At 45.6% G+C, this 23,278-nt stretch overlaps 1 protein-coding gene and 1 long non-coding RNA gene across 15 annotated transcripts; one reads left to right on the forward strand and one right to left on the reverse strand.

Annotated features, from left to right (window-relative positions):
* Nucleotides 1-859: 859 nt before the first annotated feature.
* Nucleotides 860-13,317, reverse strand: Folr1 (folate receptor 1 (adult)). Of its 14 annotated transcripts, none has more exons than NM_001252554.1 (7): nucleotides 13,138-13,317; nucleotides 11,686-11,833; nucleotides 10,927-10,996; nucleotides 6,454-6,623; nucleotides 1,895-2,083; nucleotides 1,626-1,761; nucleotides 860-1,273 (listed from the first exon to the last, which is right to left on the reverse strand). In NM_001252554.1, the coding sequence occupies exons 4-7, from the start codon at nucleotides 6,613-6,615 to the stop codon at nucleotides 993-995; spliced, it is 768 nt and encodes a 255-aa protein (NP_001239483.1). In that variant the 5' UTR covers nucleotides 6,616-6,623; nucleotides 10,927-10,996; nucleotides 11,686-11,833; nucleotides 13,138-13,317; the 3' UTR covers nucleotides 860-992. The 14 variants fall into 14 exon arrangements, with proteins under 14 accessions (NP_001239483.1, NP_032060.2, NP_001239481.1 ...); NM_008034.3 differs by having other exon boundaries at nucleotides 10,927-11,080; NM_001252552.1 differs by having other exon boundaries at nucleotides 10,927-11,083.
* Gm35597 lies at nucleotides 13,240-22,106 on the forward strand. Its single transcript, XR_378387.3, has 3 exons — nucleotides 13,240-14,200; nucleotides 15,126-15,265; nucleotides 21,746-22,106. It is a non-coding gene; the product is annotated as a predicted gene, 35597 (long non-coding RNA).
* Nucleotides 22,107-23,278: the final 1,172 nt, after the last annotated feature.

The raw sequence follows: 23,278 nt of genomic DNA on the forward strand, positions 1-23,278 counted from the left end.
ACTTCCAGAGGATCTCCTAACTCTTCTGACTTCTGTATGAACACCCTGGTACGGACACTGACACACAGATACAGACATAGTACACACCATATACATACATAGCACACAGTGATTTTAAAATTTAGAAGTCTGGTGTGGCACTTGTAATCTCAATACTTAGGAGATAGAAACAGGAGAATCAGGAGTCCAAGATGAGTTCAAGGTTAACATGGGCTATATGAGACCTTGTCTCAAAATGAAACTTTAAAACAGGATAGAAGGTATGGCTCTCCTCAGTCTCCTTATCTTCTTCCTAGCCACTCATGTAGAACATGCTAGGATCACTTCTTGGCCTTTTGACTAAGAGCAAGTATAGAACATGCTTGGATACTCCCATTCTTACCTCTTCCATTAGAGCCGAGGACATCACAAGAGTGGTTAGCACTGCTGGGGCCCAATTTAAACTCCTTAGCAGGCATGGTGGTGGAGGCCTTCTATCTCAGAACTCAGGAGGCAGAGGCAGGTGGATTTCCAAGCATTAGAGGCCAGCCTAGTATACAAAGCAAGTTCCAAGATAGACAGGACAGAGAAATCCTGCCCCTCCCCGCAAACAAAACTAGCTGGCTGGCTGGCTATAAACAGACAGACAGACAGACAGACAGACAGACAGACAGACAGATAGAATAATCCTGGGCTTGGCTGTAAGTTAGAGCTCATATGAAAAATAAAATCAAGATCCATGGTTGTGTCTCAGCTTAGAAAAATCAAGTGAATCTGACTAGCTCACAGTAAGTGTCAGAGCTGGGAACTAGCACGTTTAAACAACTTCAATCAGTGGGAAGTAGGAAGCAAAATAAATACATTCTCATTCACACCCAAATAATTCATAAGGCACATGTGGAATGTCTGGTTTATTAAAGAGGCTGTCAGAGCCCCACCACAAAGGAGGCTGGGAGCTGGGAGGCTGAGCCAAGCAGGGTGGCGCTCCAGACAACTGAAGGTAAAACAGGAGCTCAGCTGATCACCCAGAGCAGCACTAAGGACAGGCTGCACAAGAGTGGCCAGGTCCCATGAAACCCAGCTCCACTCATGGCCTCGGCATAGAACCTCGCCACTTCCTCGTTGGGGTTGCCCTGGGCTGGGTCGAACCACATCTGAATGCAGCGGCCGCTCCCTCGACTGTAGTTGCTGAGCTTGTAGGAGTGACTCCAGATTTCCTCACACAGAGCAGCAGATGTGGGGAAGTAGAAGGTGAAGGGATGGCAGGAGGCTCCCACAGGACACTCGTTATGCCCTATATAAATGATGGAAGATCGTTAGTCCCTGTGCCTAGAGCCATCGCTGGTTATGCCTCCCTCAAAATCCCAGATTTTCACATAACAGCTGCACGACCCCCACCCCTGCACTGTTAAATGCCCACTCCAGCTGGGAGTGGTGGCCCACGCCTTTAATCCCAGCACTCGGGAAGCAGAGGCAGGCAGATTTCTGAGTTCGAGGCCAGCCTGGTCTACAGAGTGAGCTCCCGGACAGCCAGGGCTACACAGAGAAACCCTGACTCAAAACAAAACAAAACAAAACAAAACAAAACAAAACAAAAAACAAAAAAGAAAGAAAGAAAAAAAAAGCCCACTCCACCTACTCCTTACCCGAGGACCAGTTCCATCCCTTGTGCCAATTGCTCTTGCAGGTAAAAGAGCTCTGGCAGTCCTCCCACCACTGCTGACAGTCCTCTTTGCACAGGGGAACATCAAGGATCCGCTCTTTGCGCCAGCTCTGGTCCACCTGAGAGAGGGTGTAAAAGGTTTTGAACTCAGGAACCTCAGAAATGCAGCCTGAGTAGAATCGGAGCTGCAGACATAGCCTGTAGAGATTTGGAGAGCACAGCTACTCCGCTGGCACTGGGGGACACTCGTACCTGCTGGATCCAGGGTCCCAAGTTCGGGGAACACTCATAGAGGCAGGTGTCTTGGATAAAGTGCCGTTTGCATTCCGATGTCATAGTTCCGCAGTGGTTCCAGTTGAACCGGTACAGGTAGGAAATGTCCTTATGTGCTTCCTGGCTTGTGTTCGTGGAACAGCAGGAATTCGTCTTCCAGGGGCTGCACTGTGAGATGGAAATCACAGGACCGTGGCCAAGCACAGACAGAATATTCCACATGCAGCCTTGCACTTTGAAGAGTCCTTGATTGCCTAGCCATTTCGATACTTGCTGTTAAGCTGGCTGTAGAAGCCCAGAAGAGACATCTGGCTCAGTGGGTAAGAGCACACTGGTTGCTCTTGCAGAAGACCAGGGTTTGGTTTCAAGCACCCACAATGGAGGCTCACAACTGTCTGTAATTCACTATGTAAACCAGACTTGAATTAAACTCCAAGCTATCTGACTGCCTCTGCCTTCTAAGTGCTAGAATTAAAGGCATGGGCCACTCACTATGCCTTGGTATTTTTTTCTTTGCACATGTGCTTTGTGTGTGTGTGTGCCTATTTGTGTATCTATGAGTGTTCACACACACATTTGTTTGCAAGTGTAGAGGTCAGAAGACAACCTCAGGCAGTCTGCCCACTTTGAGGCAGGGTCTCTCACTGGCCTGGGGACCACAAATGAAGCTATTCTAACCTTTGATAAACATTCGGACTCACTGATCTTATCTCCTCGGTGCTGAGGTCATAAACCCACATTACCCTAGGCATTTGTACATGAGTCCTAAGGATTAAACTCGGGTCCTTATGGTTCTGAGGCAAGTGTTGTCTTCCCGGTCCCTTTTTTCTGAGCAGCCTCATAGAGTCTAAGTGGCTTCAGACTCTATATGTAACCAAGGATAGCCTTGGACTCCTGAATCTCTTCTGCTTCTCAAGTGGTGAGATGCGTGCTACCACATCCAGGTTTAACTTTCCTTAGTTAATTAAAATTTTAAAAAGCCAGGTTTTCACTAGGTAACCCTGGCTGGCCTGTAACTCACTATATAGATCAGGTTAACCTAGCATCCCCAGAGGTAGGCTTACCACCACCACAGCTGATCATACATCTAGTTCTTTAATTCTAGTTTTGTTTTGTTTTTTTTTTAAGATTTATTTATTTATTATATGTAAGTACACAGTAGCTGTCTTCAGACACCCTAGAAGAGGGCATCAGATCTCATTACGGATGGTTGTAAGCCATCATGTGGTTGCTAGGATTTGAACTCATGACCTTCAGAAGAGCAGTAGGTGCTCTTAACTGCTGAGCCATCTCTCCAGCCCCTTGATTCTAGTCTTTATGAGACCCCGACCCACCCCAAGCCACTTTCCTAGGAAATAAGGGATAAAATGATAAACCCAACATGCCAATCGCTTTGGGGAAATAAATAAATAAATAAATAAATAAATAAAAGCAAGAGAAAGGCATGTGGACTTGCAGTGCCACCAGATGGTCGCATTAAATGTCACCGAGAAAAAGAACACTCGCAATACGCTAACTTACTCCTGAAAATCGACTCTTGGCCTGGAACTTAGCACATAACAAAGTTTCAAAACACACCTTCAAAACAAGTTTTTTGTTGTTGTTTTATTCTGTTTGTTTGTTTGTTTGTTTGTTTGTTTGTTTGTTTTTGAGACTGGGATAACCCTGAAATTTGCTATGTGGATCATACTGGCCTCTAACTCACAGAGATCTGTTTTCCTCTGCTTCTCAGAGTGCTAGGATAAAGGGCATGTGGCACCATGCCCAGTTTAAAAAACAAAAACAAAAACACCCTAAGAATCTAGAGAGATGACTCAGCATTTAATAGTCTACTGCCCAGCACCTATGTCCTGGCTCAAATATGGCTGCAGCTCCAGCTCCAAAGGATCTGATGCTTTCCTTTAGTTCCACCAGAACTCATACATACATGTGTGGTATTCATTCACACAGACACACACACCTACACTAAACAAAAGCATATATATAATTTTTCTTTCTTTCCTTTTTTTTTTTTTTTTTGTTTGGTTTGGTTTTTCGAGACAGGGTTTCTCTGTATAGTCCTGGCTGTCCTGGAACTCATTCTGTAGACTAGGCTGGTCTCGAACTCAGAAATTCGCCTGCCTCTGCCTCCCAAGTGCTTGGATTAAAGGCGTGCATCACCATTGCCCGGCTATTTATTTTTGATACAGGGTCTCACTATATAGCTCTGGCTTACTTGGAACTTGCTATGTAGACCAGGCTAGCTCTGTGGCTCAGTGGATTCTCCTGCCTCTGACTCCCAAGTGACAAAAATAAATTTTAAAAAAAGAGAGAAAAGAAGGAAGGAAGGAAGGAAGGAAGGAAGGAAGGAAGGAAGGAAGGAAGGAAGGTTTGAATAAGTTTGTAAATTAAGGATGCTCAAGGTAGCCACTGCTCAATCTAAAACTAGCAACCTTGTGCTCAGTGTTTCAAAACAGCAGCACAGGTATGGAGGCACACACCTTTAATCCTTTATCCCGGGAGGCCAGCCTGTTTGAGTTCCAGGCCAGACAGGCTACAAGAGAGACCCTGTCTCCCAGACACAAACAAACGAACAAATTAGCAGCAGCAGTGGGTTAGAGAAGGACACAGGAACCTCATCCCTAGCTGAGGATCTATTGATAGTTTGTGATTCCCAGGGAAGAGTCAAATGTGGTTCAAATAGGCTGACCATGCTCCTGTGGGAGGAAAAGACAAAGTAGAACCCAAAGGGTGGGTGTGCCTGAGCTACACATGATGGAAATACATTGTATGTACATATGGAATTCTCAAGGTACAAATCTTAAATATTTTTAAATTTTATTTAGGCTTATTTATTTATTTATTTATTTAGAACATGGTTTCTCTGTGTAGATCTGACTATCCTGGACCTCACTATGTAGACCAGGCTGATCTCAAACTCAGAAATCCGTCTGCCTCTGCCTCCAAGTGCTAGGATTAAACACATGCATCACCACTGCTTAGCTTAAGTATTACAAAAAGTAAATAGAGCCTGGAGTGATGGCTCAGGGGTTGAGAGCACTTGTCATTCTTACAGAGGACTTGGATTCAGCTCCCAGCATGCACGTGGAGGCTCACAACCACCTATAACTCTGGTCGTGGAGACTCCAACACCCTCTTCTGGCCTTTGCATGCACTGCACTTCTTTGATTGACAAATATGCATGCAAAATACCATAAAAATAAATACATAAAAACAAATAAACAAAAAACCAGCAGCAAATAGAACCTGACAGCTCTCAGCTAATAGAGTCAACATGCTCATTTATCCATTGATGCACATGATACAGATTGCTTTTCTTTTGCTTTTTTAAATTTTTTTGTGGTGTGGTATGTCCACCTTTAATCCTAGCACTCAGGAGATTGAGGCAGACAGATCTCTGTGAGAGTCAGGCTAGCCAGAATTACATAGTAGAACCCTGTCTCAAAAAATAAATAATAAAAATAGCCTCCTCCCTCTCTCCTCCCTCTCTCTATCCCTTTCTTGACAGGGTTTCATATATTCCAGACTGGCACTGAACTCACTATGTAGCTGAAGGTAACCTTGAACTTCTGACCCTGACTACCTCTACCTCCCCTGGGCTGAGGTTACATTTATGTGTCAACACATCCAGTTCCATATGGTGCTAGAGATTTGTGACTGCCATGCAGGTACTCTATCAGCTGAGCTACATCCCCAGGCCTATTTGCTTATTTACTTATTAGCTTTATTTATTTTATATGTATCACATGCACACCTGGTGCCTGCAGAGGTCAGAAGAGGGCATTGCATCCCCTGAAAGGGGATGGATCCACCACCTTGGATGTTGTGGATCAGACCTTGGTATTCTGCAAGCTCAACAAGTGCTTTTAACCACTGAGCCAACTCTCCAGCCCTCATCTTGGCTTTTTTTGAGACCCCCCTCCCACTTTGTTGTCTGCACTGATTGTACCTCCCCAATAGCAGACCTGCTGCTGGTTGACTTCATAGTTGTTGCATCACACTGATTTTATTAAATGTTTAGTGAGCTTTGGGATACTAAAAGCACTATGGCAAACAACTGTTATAACACAGAGCCCTCAAGCCCTCCAGCCCTCAAGCTGAGGACCACAGTCCAAGTGTTCGCTAGATGCCTGCCTCCAAAGGCTTCTCAGATATGAGAGTCTCCTTCTCAAGTCTTCAAAGGCTGGCAGAAAAGTGACTGGGCAGCATACAGTCCCTCCCCTGAGACTCCCAGAGGCGTCCTCCCCAATCAGTTTAAATCTAAAACCATCACAATGGTTTGCCTGTTCCATTCCCAAGTTCCTCCTTGAATCTACTTCCTTACTTATGCAACGTCAAAACTCAGCTACCAGGAAGATGAGCTGATAATATCACACTGGCAGTTGGCAGCCAATATGTACTGTCAAAGTCACCCACACTAGAGAGAACCGAAGGTCTCCTCAGGTAGGTCTGACCACCTCCACCATAAACTGGGACTAGATACTTCTTTCTCCTGACCCACGAGCCCTTAGTCAGCCACACATCACCCTTCGTCCTACCTGGTCGTGTAAATTGTCCTCAGGGCCCGGTTTTTCTTTGTGGTGTTTGGCATCCATGCAGACATTGAGAAGTTCAGTCCTGGCCCGAGTAGCTCTGGACTGAGCACATTCGGCCATCCACATCACCAGGAGCAACAACTGCACAGTCATCAGGTGAGCCATGTCAGACCCTGAAGGCAGAGCTAAGGTAAGTGGAACCTCCAAGTGTGTGCTCAGCTCCAGTGGGTGGAGCCTGCACTCACAGACCTTGGGTCACCTCCTCCTGTCAGTCTTCCCAGACTCTGTGAGGCTCAGATGCCCTAGAGACAATCACTGGTCACAGCCTGTTAGACTTAGTGGTCCTGAGACTCACACAGGGCAATTAAAAAATAAGAGATGGGCCATTTGAAAGAACAGAGTTTACCCACGTTCACATTCAAAACCTTTGGAGGCAGATGCTTCAGTGTGAAGTTTTGAAAAGATTTTTATAAAAGCTGATACAGGTTTAGGTGAGGGTTAAAAGTCTAAAAATTTAGAGAGGAAACCAAGACTGTAATATTAGGAGATGAGAAAGGAGGCAGGCAAAAGGACAGAAGTCATGAAGAAGGGTATAAAGTTCATTTTCCCCCATGTTTCAACTTCATGACCATCAGTGCAATAGGATCTAGACACAACTAGTCACTAAAACCATTCGTCCGTCACACTGATCCACTCTGCATGTATTCTATACACCACATGCATGCAGTGTACCCAGAGACCAGAAGAGGGTGTCAGGGCCCTTAGGACTAGGGTTAGAGATGGCTGTGAGCAACCATGTGGGTGCTGGGAAACGAATGTGGGGCCTCTAAAAATAGCCAGTGCTCTTCACCCATGAACTGTCTCTCCAGTCCTCAATTTGTGATGTTTTAAATTGAAATTACTATGCTAAAAAGATCTATAAAACAAAAAATGCTTCTAATTTGTAAGCCCAACTTGAGTAAGGTCACATAACTTCTTGGAATGCTGAGGACTATTGTTCATAACAAGTCACAAGTTTTCAACTTCTGTAAAAAGAGCTTGGCTGCCAGGCAGTGGTGGCTCACGCCTTTAATCCCAGCACTTGGGAGGCAGAGGCAGGCCTGAGTTCAAGGCCAGCCTGGTCTACAGAATGAGTTCCAGGACAGCCAGGGCTACACAGAGAAACCCTGTCTCGAAAAAAACAAAACCAACCAAACAACAACAACAACAAAAACCTTTGCCTAGTATCTACTATGTATTTAATTCATTTGGGTATACACGTGTGCATGCCTGAACCTGTATGTAGAGGTGGAAGGACAACTTGCAGGAGTTGGTTCTCTCCTTCTAGCGTAAGGGACCCAGGGATTGTTCTCAGGTTGTCAGCAAGTGCCTTTACCGCCTGAACCATCTCTCTAGCGCCTGTATAGTAATTAACTCAGGAATTCTGTTTTATTTGGTTTGGATCTTTAGGTAAGGTCTCACTATGTAGCCCTGGCTACTCTGAAACTTGCTATAGACCAGGTTGGTCTTATAGATCAAGCTGGTCTTGCAGATCAGGCTGGCCTTGAACTCAAAAGAGATCTGCCTTGTACCACCACGATTGACAAATCAGATTTTGATACCAATTGACTTTGTATAAAAAAATTTAAAGATGAGCCGGGCGTGTTGGCACACACCTTTAATCCCAGCACTCGGGAGGCAGAGGCAGACAAATTTCTGAGTTCGAGGCCAGTCTGGTCTACAAAGTGAGTTCCAGGACAGCCAGGGCTATACAGAGGAACCCTGTCTCGAAAAAAAAAAAAAAAAAAAAAAGAATTTAAAGATTAAGTATTAGTTTGGAGATACAGGCCTTTGATCCCGGCACTAGGGGAGCAGAGAGAGGCAGATCTCTAAGTTCAAAGACAGCCAGGGCAACCACAGCAAACACAGTGGGACCCTGTTTCAGAATAAAACAAAACAAACAACAAAAACCTTAAGAAGCGACGGATAAATTGAAGATTTGTAGAATTTGTTTGTTTGTTTGTTTGTAGGCCCAGGCTATCCTTGAAATCCTGTGCTAAGGCCAGATAATGGTACAACCCTTTGAGCCAGCACTGGGCAGGCAGATCTTTAACTTGAGACCAACCTGGTATAGAGAGAGTGACAGGAAAGCCCGGGCTACACAGAAAAACCCTGCCTTGAAAAAAACTTAAAAAAAAAAAAAAATCTGAGCAGAAGAAATTCCCCTGACATCCTACAGAGCTGAAACTATAAATACATTCAGCCACACCCAGGCCTTTTCTTTTTGTGTGCTCGTTTCTTTCTGTATTTTTCTTCCTTCCTTCCTTCCTTCCTTCCTTCCTTCCTTCCTTCCTTCCTTTCTTCCTTCCTTCCTGCCTGCCTGCCTGCCTTTTGTTCTTTCTTTCTTTCTTTCTTTCTTTCTTTCTTTCTTTCTTTCTTTCTTCCTTTCTTTCTTTCTTCCTTCCTTTCTGTGTCTTTCTTTCTTTCTCTCTCCATCTCTCTTTCTTCTACTTTTTTTAAAGACTGTCCTCGTTATTTTTTTTTGTCTTAGATATTTTCCTCATTTACATTTCAAATATTATCCCAAAAGTCCCCATTATCCACCCCCCTGGTTTTGTTTTTCAAAACACAGTTTCTCTGTGTATCCCTGGGTGTCAAGTGTATCCCTGGCGGTCCTGGATCTCACCTTGTCGACCAGCTGGCCTCAGACTCAGAGAGATCCACTTGCCTCTGCCCCCTGAGTGCTGGAATTCAAGTTGTTTTCCGCCACGCCTTTCTGCCTTTTTTAGGTCAACAGTTCAACAGGCCCTTCCCAGAGATTCTTAGGAGACTTCGGAGCCTGTTCCCTTGACGGTCAAGCTTATAGCTGATTTAAGACACTGATTTTGGAAAGTGACCGGCTATACCTGTTCCCCGCCCCCTCCTCAAAATGGCTGAAATGTTTCAAATCCTTTCCACCTCCCTGTAAGTCCATGTTCTATTCAGGAGTTGATAAAGCTGTCTCAAATGTACTTCCTGTCAGGGCCAAAAGAAACTCAGGGCACAGGACTATCTGTGGTGCCTAATAGCATAGCAGGGTGCCTGCTGGCCTCCAGGTTCCCTCAGTATCATTACCTATGTCTTCTCTCAGCCCTGAGTACCCTGCCCCCTCTCCTAAACTTCTCTGACTCCTAAACTTTCCCCTCCCCGATCATTCCCTTACAACTCTGGTATTTCAGCTATGTTCTCTTTTGTCTTCCTCTCTTGCCCCTGTTCACCACCTCCCCCTTTCTTCTCTCATGGCCCAGCTCAGTCCGCTACCCATTTTTAATCTACTACTTTCTCTCTGGCTGTGCTTTCCCTTATACCTACAATAAAAACCGTCCCCTTGACCGTACCTTGAAGTGGTCATGTATTCAGTTTGGAGTTCCCAGCTCACAGGCCTATCTAATCTCCATATTAGCATATTTCCCTTAAAATTAATGTCCAGCTGGTACGGCAGAGCACGCCATTAGTCCCAGCAAAGGCAGAGAGATCTGATTGGCTTACAGAGCTAGTACCCGGACAGCCAAGGTTACAGAGATAATCTGACTATTTTAGAATAAAATAAAGGAAAGAAACAAACCCAAAAGACCTTGGTATCTGGGACTGGAGATATACCTCAGTTGGTAGTGAATTCTCAGAATTTAGGGACAGGAGGATTAGAAATGCAAGGTCACTTTTAATTTCATACCAAATGTGTAACCAGCCTGGGATGGTGAAATCCCAACATAAAAACAAGTTGGGCAGGGGTGGCACATGGCTTTGATCCCAGAAGGCAGCTGGATCTTTGTGGTTCAAGGCCAGCCTGGTCTATGGAACAAGTTCTAGGGCAGCACAGAGAAACTCTTGTCTTTAAAAGCAAACCAGAAAAACAATAACAAAAACTTTGGTGGTGCCGAACACCTTTAATCCCAGCACTCGGGAGGCAGAGGCAGGCGGATTTCTGAGTTCGAGGCCAGCCTGGTCTACAAAGTGAGTTCCAGGACAGCCAGGGCTATACAGAGAAACCCTGTTTCGAAAAACCAAACCAAAAAAAAAAAAAAAAAAAAATCTTTGGGTGTCCTGACAGGATCCTCAAACTTCTTAGGCACACACATCGAGGCACAGAAGGCAGAGTGAGTCAGGGATTGAGTGCCCACCCAGCTCTGCGCTCTGCTCCACAGCCCATTATCCTGCATTATTCCACTGCCCTTCACCTTCTGTAGAAGCGAGTGCTGAGTCTAAGGACTTGTACTTGCTAGGTAAGCACTCTACTGCTGGACCCACCACAAACCTTCCTTTCAGGTTTCATTTTGGGACACGATCTCGCTAAGTCACCCAAGTTGACCTTGACCTCACTCTGTGACCAATTTCCTTGCCTCTGCCTCCAGAGCAGACAGGAATACAGCTTTACACCATCAGACCCATCCTACGCATTCATTCTCTCACTGAAATATTCATTCTGGGACCCAGCCAAGTGGCTGTTAATCTACTTACTCTAATCGCCAACTCCAGGCCCAGGAAGTCAGTCCGGTTGAAGCACCAAGCGCCAAGGAGTCTTCCACTCCTACTGGGTAAAATACAACCCACCTACTCGGAGCACAGGAAAAAGCCCAGAAAACCTGGCCCAGCCCAGGCCTCTCTCCACTCCCTGCTTGACCATGCGGAAAACAGACACAAATATCTTCAGGTCATTTCACCCGAGGATTAAACATAGAAGAACAAACCCGTCTCCAAATAAAGGCCAATTTTATCTATGTGCGACTGGACCTAGTTTGAGGGGCATGCTCCAAGTCCCCCCAGCAGGGACTACCCATCCAAATCTGACCTTTTGCCCCAGCCCCTCCCCCTACAAAATGCTCCGAATCACTAAGATGTTCTAAGTCCTTGCTGAGTCCCCCTCCCCCATTTGAATCTTGACCAGTCAGTGGTTTTTGTTTTTTGGGTTTTTTTAACTTTTTTCCTTTTTAACTCCCTCCAGTCAGTGTTCTCCATCTTCCCATGAGCCACAGTCCTACAAAGTCTTCACCACATTCCTAGTCAAGCTTTCTGATCCTGGTCCACATGGGACACTACCCCACCATTACCACACCTGCATCCACCTAGGATTCCCAGACTGGGAGAGTCGAGAGCTCAGTGCTAGGCTGAAGGACAGACTCCACCTACACTATCTTACAGTGGACCCTTGGGCCGGCTGTGCTCTGACCTATCATCATTTCCAAATCAGCAAATTCTTTAACACACGCTGGGGAGTACCTTAGGGTATGTGGATCCTGCTGAGAAGTGTCAGGCGGCAAACAAGGAAAAGATGGCAGCTCTCAGAGTGCCTCGGGCTTCTTTGTCTCCACTCTAGGCTTCCTTTGCTTTCTTCATTCCAGGAGACAGCCGGCCGAGGTTTAGTGGCCTAGGAAACAGAGCTGTGTGGAGCAGGTAGTGGGAATGCAGCCCAGGAATGGAGCCTGAGATTGGGCGAGGCCATTCAGCTGTTAATTATTGCATGTGTGCAACAGCAGGCCTCTGTAGGGATGCGATTAATAGTACAGGCTCCGTTCTTGGGATGTGTATGGCAAAGGCTGGCCTAGCATGTGTGAGGCCCTGGGTTCAATCCCCAGCATTGCAAGTAAACAAATAAACAAACAGCTGGGTGGTGGCACATGCCTAGTATGTGTGAAGCCCCAGTTTCAATCCCAGCATTGCAAATAAATAAACAAACAGCCGGGCTGTGGTGGTGCATGCCTTTAATCCCTGCACTCGGGAAGCAGAGGCAGGCAGATCTTTGTAAGTTTGAGACCAGCCTGATCTACAGAGAGAGTTCCAGGATAGTCAAGGCTACACTGAAAGACCCTGTCTCAAACAAACAAACACCTCACATTGTGTCTTGAGCTGCTAAGATCCTTTAAAATAATCCATCCACTACCAACACCCATGTCCTATTATACACATGAATAGGATGAGCCCCAGAGGACCACACCAGAGCCAATGGCAGGACTGTCACTAGAACACAGGCTTGCAACTTCCAGGCCTGTTGTATAGAATCAGAAGATCCCATGTCCCCAACTTCTCTCAGCTACAAGTTCCCCCAACCTCACCAGCCAGGCTATCACCCACTTCCAGTCACAAGACCCTGATGGCCTAACCTTTCTGACGAGAGCCTCAGTGCTGTGGAAGCCCAGGCTTCCTTTCCTTCTCCACTTGCTCACCTCCCACTCCTGTGACAGATCTTTACAGGCGTGGGGGCGTGGGGGGAACCCTTAAGGATCTGAGCTAATTTTGACATCACCCACATTTCACTGCAGCCAAAACAGGACCCCGTCCCCCACCCATCCCTTACTGGGAGCCCAGGATGGCGCTGCTGTTGGATAAAGGAGTGGGGAGTAGATTTGAGCAGGAGACTCGGAGTTGTTGATCAGTTACCTGTGCGTGTGTGGCCCCAGAGGAAGGCTCCAAATTGGACATAGATGTGGGAGCTGTCTCAACCGAAATTTAAGTGAGATAGTAGAGACCACTACATTGGTGAATGTCAGGAGAAAGAGAAAAGGAAGGAGGGGAAGGAAGGCAAGGAAGAAGGGAAGGAGGAAGGAGAGAGAGGAGGCAATTTGGACTCTGGGGGAAAATTAGCCAAAGAACAAGGCCCTACAAAGAGAGACAGGCTCCCAGGAGGTCCCTGGTTCTGTCTTGCTACCCTTCGCCCTGGCCACTGCCATGTACCTGAATCCTGTGACACACCAGGAGTGTTTGTCTACTGAAGATCACAACAGGTTGGGGACTTCTAGAGCCGTCAGCCTCCTTTCTTGTTTATACTTCCAGATCAGCCTGCTGACTGGGGAAGGGTGGGCCAGGTATCTATAAAGCCTAAAGCTGGAGGCCCTTCTAAGCTGTCTCTGCCCCGGGGCTGATTATTAACTGGCCTTTATGGCTCCTCTATTGCAAGAGTGAGGTTTGCCCCCTGGGTGATGCTCCTGAGCTCTACAGCTTCTGAATAATTAACCTTTCCAGTGAGGATTTGAGGTGAAGATTGAGCTGGGGCCTGGAGTGAACACCCTGCCCTGCCTCAGCTCCTGCCTGAGTGAGGAAAAAAAGAAATAAAAAGGAGGCCATGACAGCCCCTAGGTATGGTGGAGGAGAAAGTTTATTGTAGATATGGAGAAGAGCCTAGCCAGAAAAGCATTTGGAAGGGCCCAGAGTGAACAAGACCCTGAGCTGGGTCATGGGAGGGGAGAGGGGAAAGCCATGAGACCAAAAGTGCAAAAGGGTAAAAAGACCAGCTTAGCCAAAATGACTGCATTCTATAGAGAAGAACCACTAGAAGAAGGGTGGCCCAGGCCCTGGGCTGGAGAAGGTTTAGGTCAGGGAACCAGGCACGCCAACCAGGAGGATCCTGAAAACAAGCAGAGACTGGGGGATGCTAGGAGAGCTAGGCAGCTTGTGTAGGACCTCCATCAGCTATTTGACTGCATTTGAGCCCTAATGCCCTGAATGTTGAAGTGTTGTACCCATCCGGAGCCTAAGTGTTGAGATCATTTGACCACTAGGGAGGGACAGAATTTCACAGTCACCTTGGAGCCAGTCCAAGAAGTATCTCCCTGAGATAGCAGCTTATTATCAGCAAAACTGACTGTCAGTGTCTAGTCTGGCCCAGCCTGCTAGTGTCTTGTGACCAGGCTGAAAAAACAGGAAGGTGTTTGACAACCCCCCACATCCAACAGTGGGATTAAAGGCCAGGAAGCAAGAGAAGGCCTCCAGATTGCAGGGGAGAGAATCCTGAGCTTTGGTGAGTATCGGGCCCCCGATGTGCGCCATTCACACTGTTCAGGGCTGTGGACACTGGAGTTTGTCTACAAGTCTGGTGTCGTTCGTTTGCTTGAGAGAAGTCTATCAGGCATCCTGGAGCAGCATTCTAAGGCTTATGACTCCACACTACTTCTCCTGCCTGATTTTTTTTTTCTTTTCTTTTTGAGACAGGGTTTCTATGTGTAGCCCTGGCTGCTCTGGAACTCACTCTGTAGACCAGGCTGGCCTCGAACTCAGAGATCCACCTGCCCTCTGCCTCCCGACTGTTGGGATAAAAGTCTGCCTTTCTTTCTTTCTTTCTTTCTTTCTTTCTTTCTTTCTTTCTTTCTTTCTTTCTTTCTCTCTTTCTAAACATTTTTTTTTTTTTTTTTTGCTTTTTTGGTTTTTCGAGACAGGGTTTCTCTGTATAGCCCTGGCTGTCCTGGAGCTCACTTTGTAGACCAGGCTGGCCTTGAACTCAAAAATCTGCCTGCCTCTGCCTCCCGAGTGCTGGGATTAAAGGCGTGTGCCACCACGCCCGGCTACATTTATTTATTATATATGTAAGTACACTGTAGCTGTCTTCAGACTCCCCAGAAAAGGATATGAGATCTCATTACAGATGGTTGTGAGCCACCATGTGGTTACTAGGAATTGAACTCAGGACCTCTGGAAGAGCAGTCAGTGCTCTTAACCTCTGAGCCATCTCTCCAGCCCCCACAAGTCTGTGTTTCTGATCATTTCCAGCTCTGTCCACTAGAATTCTGCTTGTACTTCTTTACAAGCAAGCGCAACCTTATTGCTGACTCTTGGATATATATGTCCCCACTGTCCCCACTGTCCCCACAAGACCTTTGCAAGGGATTCTTTCCAGTCACATCCTGTCCATTAAGCTGAGACTATCATTTGTGTTCCATTACTGACAGGATGAACACCTGGATTCTTTAACTCCCCAGCACCTCTTATCTGCGATAAAATGGCATTGTCTCTCTCCTGCTTCAGATGTGCACATTTTGAGAAGTGGAGAGCAAGAATACAGTATGACATCTCTTCTCAGAGACTACAGGTGGCTTCCTTAGGCTGATGGTGAAGTTGTTTTAGTGGGCAGCTGTAGGCTGAGGTCTGTCTTTAGTTACTTTTCTGTTGCTGTGATAAAACATCCTGACCAAGGCAACTTATAGAAGGGAGGGATTATTTGGGGTTTACATTTGAGAGGGGTAGGAAGTCCCATTGTGGTGGGGGAGTGTAAGAACAGGCAGGCATGGACGCTGAAGGTAGAAGTTGACAACTGAGAGCTCACACCTCAAACTGCAAACAGGGAGGAAAGAGAGGAGGGGCAGAGAGGGAAGTGGGGAGAGAGTGCAAGCTCTAGATGGTGCGAGTAATTAACAATGCTTTTGTTTGTTTGTTTGTTTGTTTTTGTTTTTTCGAGACAGGGTTTCTCTGTATAGTCCTGGCTGTCCTGGAACTCACTTTATAGACCAGGCTGGCCTCGAACTCAGAAATCTGCCTGCCTCTGCCTCCCAAGTGCTGGGATTAAAGGTATGTGCCACCACTGCCCGGCCAAATTGACAACTCTTAAGGCCCCGCCCCAAGAGGCATACTTCCTCTACCAAGGCCACACTTCCTAAGCCTCTCCAAACAGCCACCAACTTGTAGTCATGGAGTGAAATTCCTGGTTTCTTTGGAAACTCAACTGTGGCACGTGATCTTTTTCCGGAAGCTGTCTTCTTAGAGGGCATGTGAAGTTTTTCTGGAAGCTGTCTGGTGAGAGGACGTTTTCCTGGAGCAGACACTTGAGAGGGCACATGATATTTGGAAAGGGTATAAATAGAACCCCTCAGACAGCGAAAGGATGCTCTTGCATTGCTACACCTTGCAATGTTTCTTCCCTGGCCATGCAACACTTTGCTGGCCTTCACTTCGTAGAGAGAAACAGGCCAAACACTTCTGGTGGTATTCTGGCTGGTTCTCGCTGCTCCCACTGACCCGTGCATATTTGGCTGAGCCTTGTGGGCTCTGCTGGATCAAGTCGCTGCTACTGATTCATATTTAGTGTTTGCTATTGGACGGGACTGCTGATATCCTGAAAACAAAGATTGAATTCGTCCCAAAGAAGTACTTCTAAACAGGTCCATATCCTCCTTGTCCTATTAACCATCTTTCTTCCCTACCTTTGGTCAATGGTCTATAAGGGAAATTAAAATAAAAAAAAAAAACCTAATTAAAGTAGGTTTAAAAAAATCTAAGCCGGGCATGGTGGCACATGCCTTTAATCCCAGCACTTGGGAGGCAGAGGCAGGTGGATCTCTGAGTTCGAGGCCATCACGGTCTACAAAGTGAGTTCTAGGACAGCCAGGGCTACACAGAGAAACCCTGTCTCGAAAAACCAAAAAAAAAAAAAAGAAAGAAAGAAAGAAAAAAAAAGAAAAAAAATCTAAGCCTACAGGATCAAGTATTCAAAAAGTTTAGACTATGGGAGACATTTCATTCAAACTAGCTCAAGGTCAAAATGGCCTGCAGGAATGAATGAAGAACATTTAGGCACACAGAGAAGGAAAAGCTACAAGGGATTCCAAGACTGGGATGTGTGAGTGGAGCTTATTTTGGGGGGTAGAAAAGGGAATAATTTGAGTTGGGGCCTAAAAGGAGGTAGGGGGTTTCCAACACCACTGAAAAATTTTGTGTTTTAGAAGGTACTACAGGGATGCACTAAGAGTCAACAAGAGCGGGGCAGCGGTGGCACACGCCTTTAATCCCAGCATTTGGGAGACAGAGGCAGGCAGATTTCTGAGTTCAAGGCAGCCTGGTCTACAGAGTGAGTTCCAGGATAGCCAAGACTACACAGAGAAGCCCTGTCTCAAAAAAACAAAAACAAACAAACAAAAAAACAAAACAAACAAAAACAAAACAAAACAAGGAAAGACATGGCTGCTCCTAGGTATGGTGGAGGAGGTTTATTGTAGATAAAAGGGTGAGCATAAGCCAGACAGTTGGTGATGCACACCTTGAATCCCAGCACTTGGGAGACAGAGGCAGGTAGATCTCTGAGTTCTGGGACAGCCTGGTCTACAGAGTGAGTGACTACACAGAGAAACCTGTCTTGAAACACACACACACACACACACGAAGAAGAAGAAGAAGAAGAAGAAGAAGAAGAAGAAGAAGAAGAAGAAGAAGAAGAAGAAGAAGAAGAAGAAGAAGAAGAAGAAGAAGAAGAAGAAGAGAGAGCACAGAGAGAGGCAGGGACATCTGGAAGAATATGGGAGAGCTAGACCAAGAGACCAGGAGGATAAAGGCTAATTTAGATTGGATTATATATTATATAGGAAAGAGCATCTGGGAGATGGACAGCCCAACCCCTGGACTAGAGAGTTGGGGCAGCAGTAGAGAGAGGACAAAGTATGCTAGCCATTGTATGTAACAGGTAAAGAGACTGAGGGTCCACTTTGATATGTTAAATAGGTACCCCAGCTATTTGTCCTAGGGTTTGAAACTTAACATCTGCAAATACCAGCAGTTGGGAGTCAAAAGCAGTAGTAGGCTTCTCTGCAAGTTCAAGACCAGTCACAGTAAAACCCTGTCTGGGAGGGAAAAAAGCAATATATTAGGAATCCTGTCTGTAATTCCAGTTACTAGAGATTTTGAGGCTGGAGAGTTTTAGTTCTGCATGGGCGGCAGAAAAAGTTCAGTGTTAAGAAGTGGATTGTCAGTTAAGGTATATACATACACTTTTGATAGTTATAGCTTTAGGATGGTTATCAGTATAACCCAAACATCAAAATATCTGCCTTTCCATAGGCTTGACAACACAGCACACTACAGCAGAAAACCTCGATTTTTCTGTTAATCTGACAGGAAGGAAAGGAAAGGGCATCTCAGTACCCCTCTCTCCTCTTTTATTTTATTTTATTTTTTTATTTTTATTTTTTGGTTTTCTTTGAGACAGGGTTTCCTCTGTATAGCCCTGGCTGTCCTGGAATTCACTTTGTAGACCGGGCTGGCCTCAAACTTAGAAATCTGCCTGCCTCTGCCTCTGCCTCCCAAGTACTGGGATTAAAGGCATGCGCTACCATTGCCTGGCCTCTCCTCTTTTTGACATGGTCTCTTATATCCAGCTTTATACACCATATTCAGAGTATGCAATGCTGGGAAACAAACCCATGCTCGTTAAACAAACACTTGTCTCTTGAGACATATCCCCTGCACTCAGTGTAGTTTTCTTTTTTCCCCCCCCCCCAAAGCTGAGGACTGAAAACAAGGCCTTGGGCTTGTTAGTCAAGTGCTCTACTCCGGAGCCAATTCCCCAAACACTCAGTATGGTTTTCATTTGCTGTGTGTATTATTGTTTATCATAATATTGTTTTGAGAGATCCAGAGACCTTGGGAATAAAAATTTCAATTCCCTGGGAAACAGACTGGGCTCCTCAGAAGGCACCACTGACAATGGGCCTTTAGTCAGTGATGGCCCTGGCTTAGGGAGGCTAAGTCTGGGGCTGAGTCAGCTCCTGGAATACCTCACTGGAGGAGATAACAAGGCCAGAACTAAGCTGGCTTCTGAGACTCTTCAAGGTCTCACTGAATATAGTGAACCTAACATAGTAGTAGCCAATTGTACTAATGCCGCCTGCTTTGCTCCTACCAATCATATTAGAGGTTACCTAATTCTTCTGGAAAATTCCTCTAGCCCTGAATAAAAAGGGGACCTGTGAACTTTATATGAGGTCTCTGTGTGCTGTAATTTTTGTGGCATTCCTTGGCCCTCTGGTCACTACACAATGCTTACAGTATAATACCTGGGATCTCAGCACCCAAGGAGTAGAAGCAAGATGATCTTCAAGGTCATCTTGACTACATAACAAATTCTAAGCCAACCTGGGTGTGCTAGCTAGCTTTATATCAACTTGACACAAGCTATAGTCATCTGAGAGGAGGAACTCTCAATTAAGAAAATACCTCAACTTGACTGAGCTATAGACAAACCTGTAGAACATTTTCTTAAGTAGTGACTGATGGGGGAAGGACAATGTAGGTGGTGCCATCTCAGGCTGGTGGTCTCAGGTTCTATGAGAAAGCAGGCTGAGCAAGCTATGGAGAAGCCAGAAAGCAGCACCCCTCCATGGGGTATCAGATCCTGTATCAGATCCTGCCTTCAGGTTTCTGATTTGTTTGAGTTTCTGTCCTGACTTCAGGAATAAACAAAGATATGGAAGTGTAAGCCAAATAAACCCTTTCCTCCCCTAAGCTGCTTTGGTCATGATGTTTCATTGCAGCAATGATAACCCTAAGACACTGGGCTACAGGAGACTCTGTCTGAGAGAGAGAGAGAGAGAGAGAGAGAGAGAGAGAGAGAGAGAGAGAGAGAGAGAGAGAGAGAGAGAGAGAGAGAGAGAGAGCCTCTTAGTCAGGGTTTGTATTCCTGCACAAACATCATGACCAAGAAGCAAGTTGGGAAGGAAAGGGTTTATTCAGCTTACATTTCCACATTGCTGTTCATTACTAAAGGAAGTCAGGACTGGAACTCAAGCAGGTCAGAAAGCAGGAGCTGATGCAGAGGCCATGGAGGGATGTTCTTTACTGGCTTGCTTCCCCTGACTTGCTCAGCCTGCTCTATTATAGAACCAAGACTACCAGCCCAGAGATGGTCACACCCACAAGGGGACCTCCCCCCTTGATCACTAATTGAGAAAATGCCCCACAGCTGGATCTCATGGAGGCACTTCCCCAACTGAAGCTCCTTTCTCAGTGATAACTCCAGCTTGTGTCAAGTTGACACAAAACCAGCCAGGATAGATAGATAGATAGATAGATAGATAGATAGATAGATAGATAGATAGATAGATAGATAGATAGATAGATAGATAGATAGATAGATAGATAGATAGAGACAAACAGATATATCTTTCTACACAAATCTAATGAGGTCTAACCCCAACAGTTATCCTGGGGTACATAATCTGTTGATTTCAGTCCCTGCTGATGCATATCTAAGGGAGCATGGTTCTCCTGTGACTCTGATGTCACTGAAAGACTGTTGTTATTTCGTAGATACTCCCTTCCCTTGGGCTTTTTTCCTTCATTGTCAAGTGGAAGTTGGCAGGGATACCCCTAAGTAACATTGTGTATTTGTTCCATTGTAACTGGGAACAGGTGGAGTCTGGATTTCCTCTTGCCTGGTGAGGTTAACACTCATCTTTTCTTGGGATCAGGTTTCCCTAGTACTATCTTCTCCTTTGTAATAACTGTGTGGTCAGGTAAGAACTATAGACAGGAGCCAGGTGTGGTAGTGCACTCCTTTAATTCCAGCACTTGGGAGACAGAGGCAGGCAGATTTCTGAGTTCGAGGCCACTGGTCTACAGAGTGAGTTCCAGGACAGCCAGGGCTACACAGAGAAACCCTGTCTCAAAAAAGCAAAAAGCAAAACCACCCCCACCCCCTCAAAAAAAAAAAAAAAAAAAAGAGCTATAGACAGGTTATCAGCAGCTCTCTGGCCTGCAGGTTTTACTAGCTGATGGGTTTCCTGAAACTTTTTTGTTCTTTGTTCTTGTTGTTTGTTTGGGTGGTCTCACCATGTAATTCTGCTGTCCTGGAAATCACTATGTAGACCAGGCTGGCCTTAGGCTCACAGAGAACCAACTGCCTGCTTCTGCCTCATGAGTGCTGGAATTGTAGGAATGTGACACCATGCCTGGCCTGATGGACATTAAAAAACAATTTTTAAAAACATGTATTTGCCCGGGCAGTGGTGGCGCACGCCTTTAATCCCAGCACTTGGGAGGCAGAGACAGGTGGATTTCTGAGTTTGAGGCCAGGCTGGTCTACAAAGCGAGTTCCAGGACAGCCAGGGCTACACAGAGAAACCCTGTCTCGAAAAACCAAAAACCAAAAAACCCAAAACAAACAAACAAAACAAAACAAAAAACCCAAACAAACAAAAAACCCCAAAACCATGTATTTGTTTAGTATGAGTGTGTAGGGGAAGTGTGTAAGTATGTGTGTGTGAGTGAGCACATGCATGCAGTACACCACAGCTAACGGAGGTCAGAGGAGAACTTGTGGGAATCGGTTTCCTCCTTCCACCATGTGGGTCCTAGAGATCCAACTCAGGGCATCAGACTTAGTAGCAGCAAATTGCCTTCACCTGCTGTGTCATCCTCCTGGTCCCTGATGAGCATTTAAGAGTAGATATTCATTTATTTATTGTATGTGCTTTCATGTTTGTGCCTGAGTATATGTGTGTACCACATGCATTCAGTGTGAATAGAAGCCAGCAGAAAACATCAGATTTCCTGAACCTGGACTTACAGGCCATAGCAAGCCAACTTAAGCGGGTGCTGGGATGTTGGAGGCCCTGGTTTCAACCCCCTGTTTGTCAGTGACTTCCAGAGCAGAACTATTCAGGCTCCTTTGGGCTTCCGTACCAGTGATGAAGAAATGACAAGCCTGTCACTCTCAAATTATAAGACATAATTATAAGACATAAGATATACGTGGAGAGCTGGGCATGGCGGCTCATTCTTTTTTGTTATTGTTTGTTTGTTTGAGGTTTTTTTTGAGACTTGGTTTCTCTGACTGTTCTGGAATTCACAGAGGTCTACCTGCTTCTGCATTATGATTGCTGGGATCAAAGGTATGTGACACCACCTCCCCTAAGATGCTACATTCTTTTAATTGCAGTATATATGTATATATATACATACAGAGAGGAACAGAGAGAGAGAGCAAGACCATATCTTCATGGTTGGTTAGGTTTTATTACTATTTTGTTGTTGTTTGCTTGTATGTGTGTGTATGTTGAGACCTAAGTTTGATGTCAGAAATAATCTTCCATTTTATTAAATTCTTTTGTTTGTTTTTGATTTTGGAGACAATGTTTCTCCATGTAGCTCTGGCTGTCCTGGAACTCACTCTGTAGACCAGGCTGGCCTCGAACTCAGAAATCTGCCTGCCTCTCTGCCTGCCTCTCTGCCTGCCTCTGCTGGGATTGAAGGTGTGCACCACCACTGCCGGACCCACTTTATTAAGGCACACTCTGTTTTTTGGTTATTATTCTTTTTTAAAGATTTATTTATTTATTATATGTAAGTACACTGTAGCTGTCTTCAGACACTCCAGAAGAGGGTGTCAGATCTTGTTACAGATGGTTGTGAGCCACCATGTGGTTGCTGGGATTTGAACTCAGGACCTTCGGAAGAGCAGTTAGTGCTCTTAACCACTGAGCCATCTCTCCAGCCCCTTTGGTTATTATTCTATTTCTATCCTTGGTCCTATAGCCCTTCCAACACACCACACACACACACACACACACACACACACACCACACCACTTTTCTTCTTCTTCTTCTTCTTTTCTTCTTCTTCTTCTTCTTCTTCTTCTTCTTCTTCTTCTTCTTCTTCTTCTTCTTCTTCTTCTTCGTCCTCCTCCTTCTTCTTCTTCATTCTCCTCCTCCTCTTCCTTCTCCTCCTCCTCCTCCTCCTCCTCCTCTTCTTCCTCCTTCAGCATGGTTTCTCTGTGTAGCCTTGGCTATCTTGGAACTCATTTTGTAAATTAACTGCCTCTTCCTCCTGAATGCTGGAATTAAAGGTGTGTGCCACCACCACCCAGCCACTTTTTCCTTTGGTTTCTTCTAGGACTCTAGTCCATAGACTGGTGCTGCCCACATGCAGACAGGCCTTTCTACCCAAAGTCTAAAATCCCTCTCTGGCATGTCCAAAGGTTTGTCTCCTAGGTGATCTTGCCAAGCTAACAATCGGTATTAACAGTCACAGATGGAAGTGCTAGAGGTTTCTCTGTAAGTCCCTCTAGGTCAGGACTCAGAAGACCTGAATGAGCATGAGTCAACTGGTGACAATCCCAGAGATGAACACTCTTGCCTCTTAGGCCAAGTGAGAGAAGCAATATAATTTTTCCAGGCACACAGGAGAAATCCATAAGATGAGACCAGATCTTCCCCTCTGCAAACAAGCTGGTCCCTACCCAGGCTGGCTGATACGTGGTGGCAGACTTCAAGGCTCCCCACTTCTTCCCATGTTCCTCCCTGACCATGACAACTCTCATGACCCTGAAAAACCATATGCA

Source organism: Mus musculus, chromosome 7 (genome assembly GCF_000001635.26).
Source record: "Mus musculus strain C57BL/6J chromosome 7, GRCm38.p6 C57BL/6J".
Taxonomy (NCBI): Eukaryota; Metazoa; Chordata; class Mammalia; order Rodentia; family Muridae; genus Mus; species Mus musculus.

Coding starts and splice junctions, on each gene's coding strand:
- Folr1 (NM_001252554.1), bottom strand. CDS start 6,615: ATGGCTCACCTGATGACTGTGCAGTTGTTGCTCCTGGTGATGTGGATG. Junction 1,762..1,894: donor TGGGACCCTGGATCCAGCAG/GTACGAGTGTCC, acceptor ACCCTCTCTCAG/GTGGACCAGAGCTGGCGCAA. Junction 1,274..1,625: donor GGGATGGAACTGGTCCTCGG/GTAAGGAGTAGG, acceptor TCATTTATATAG/GGCATAACGAGTGTCCTGTG.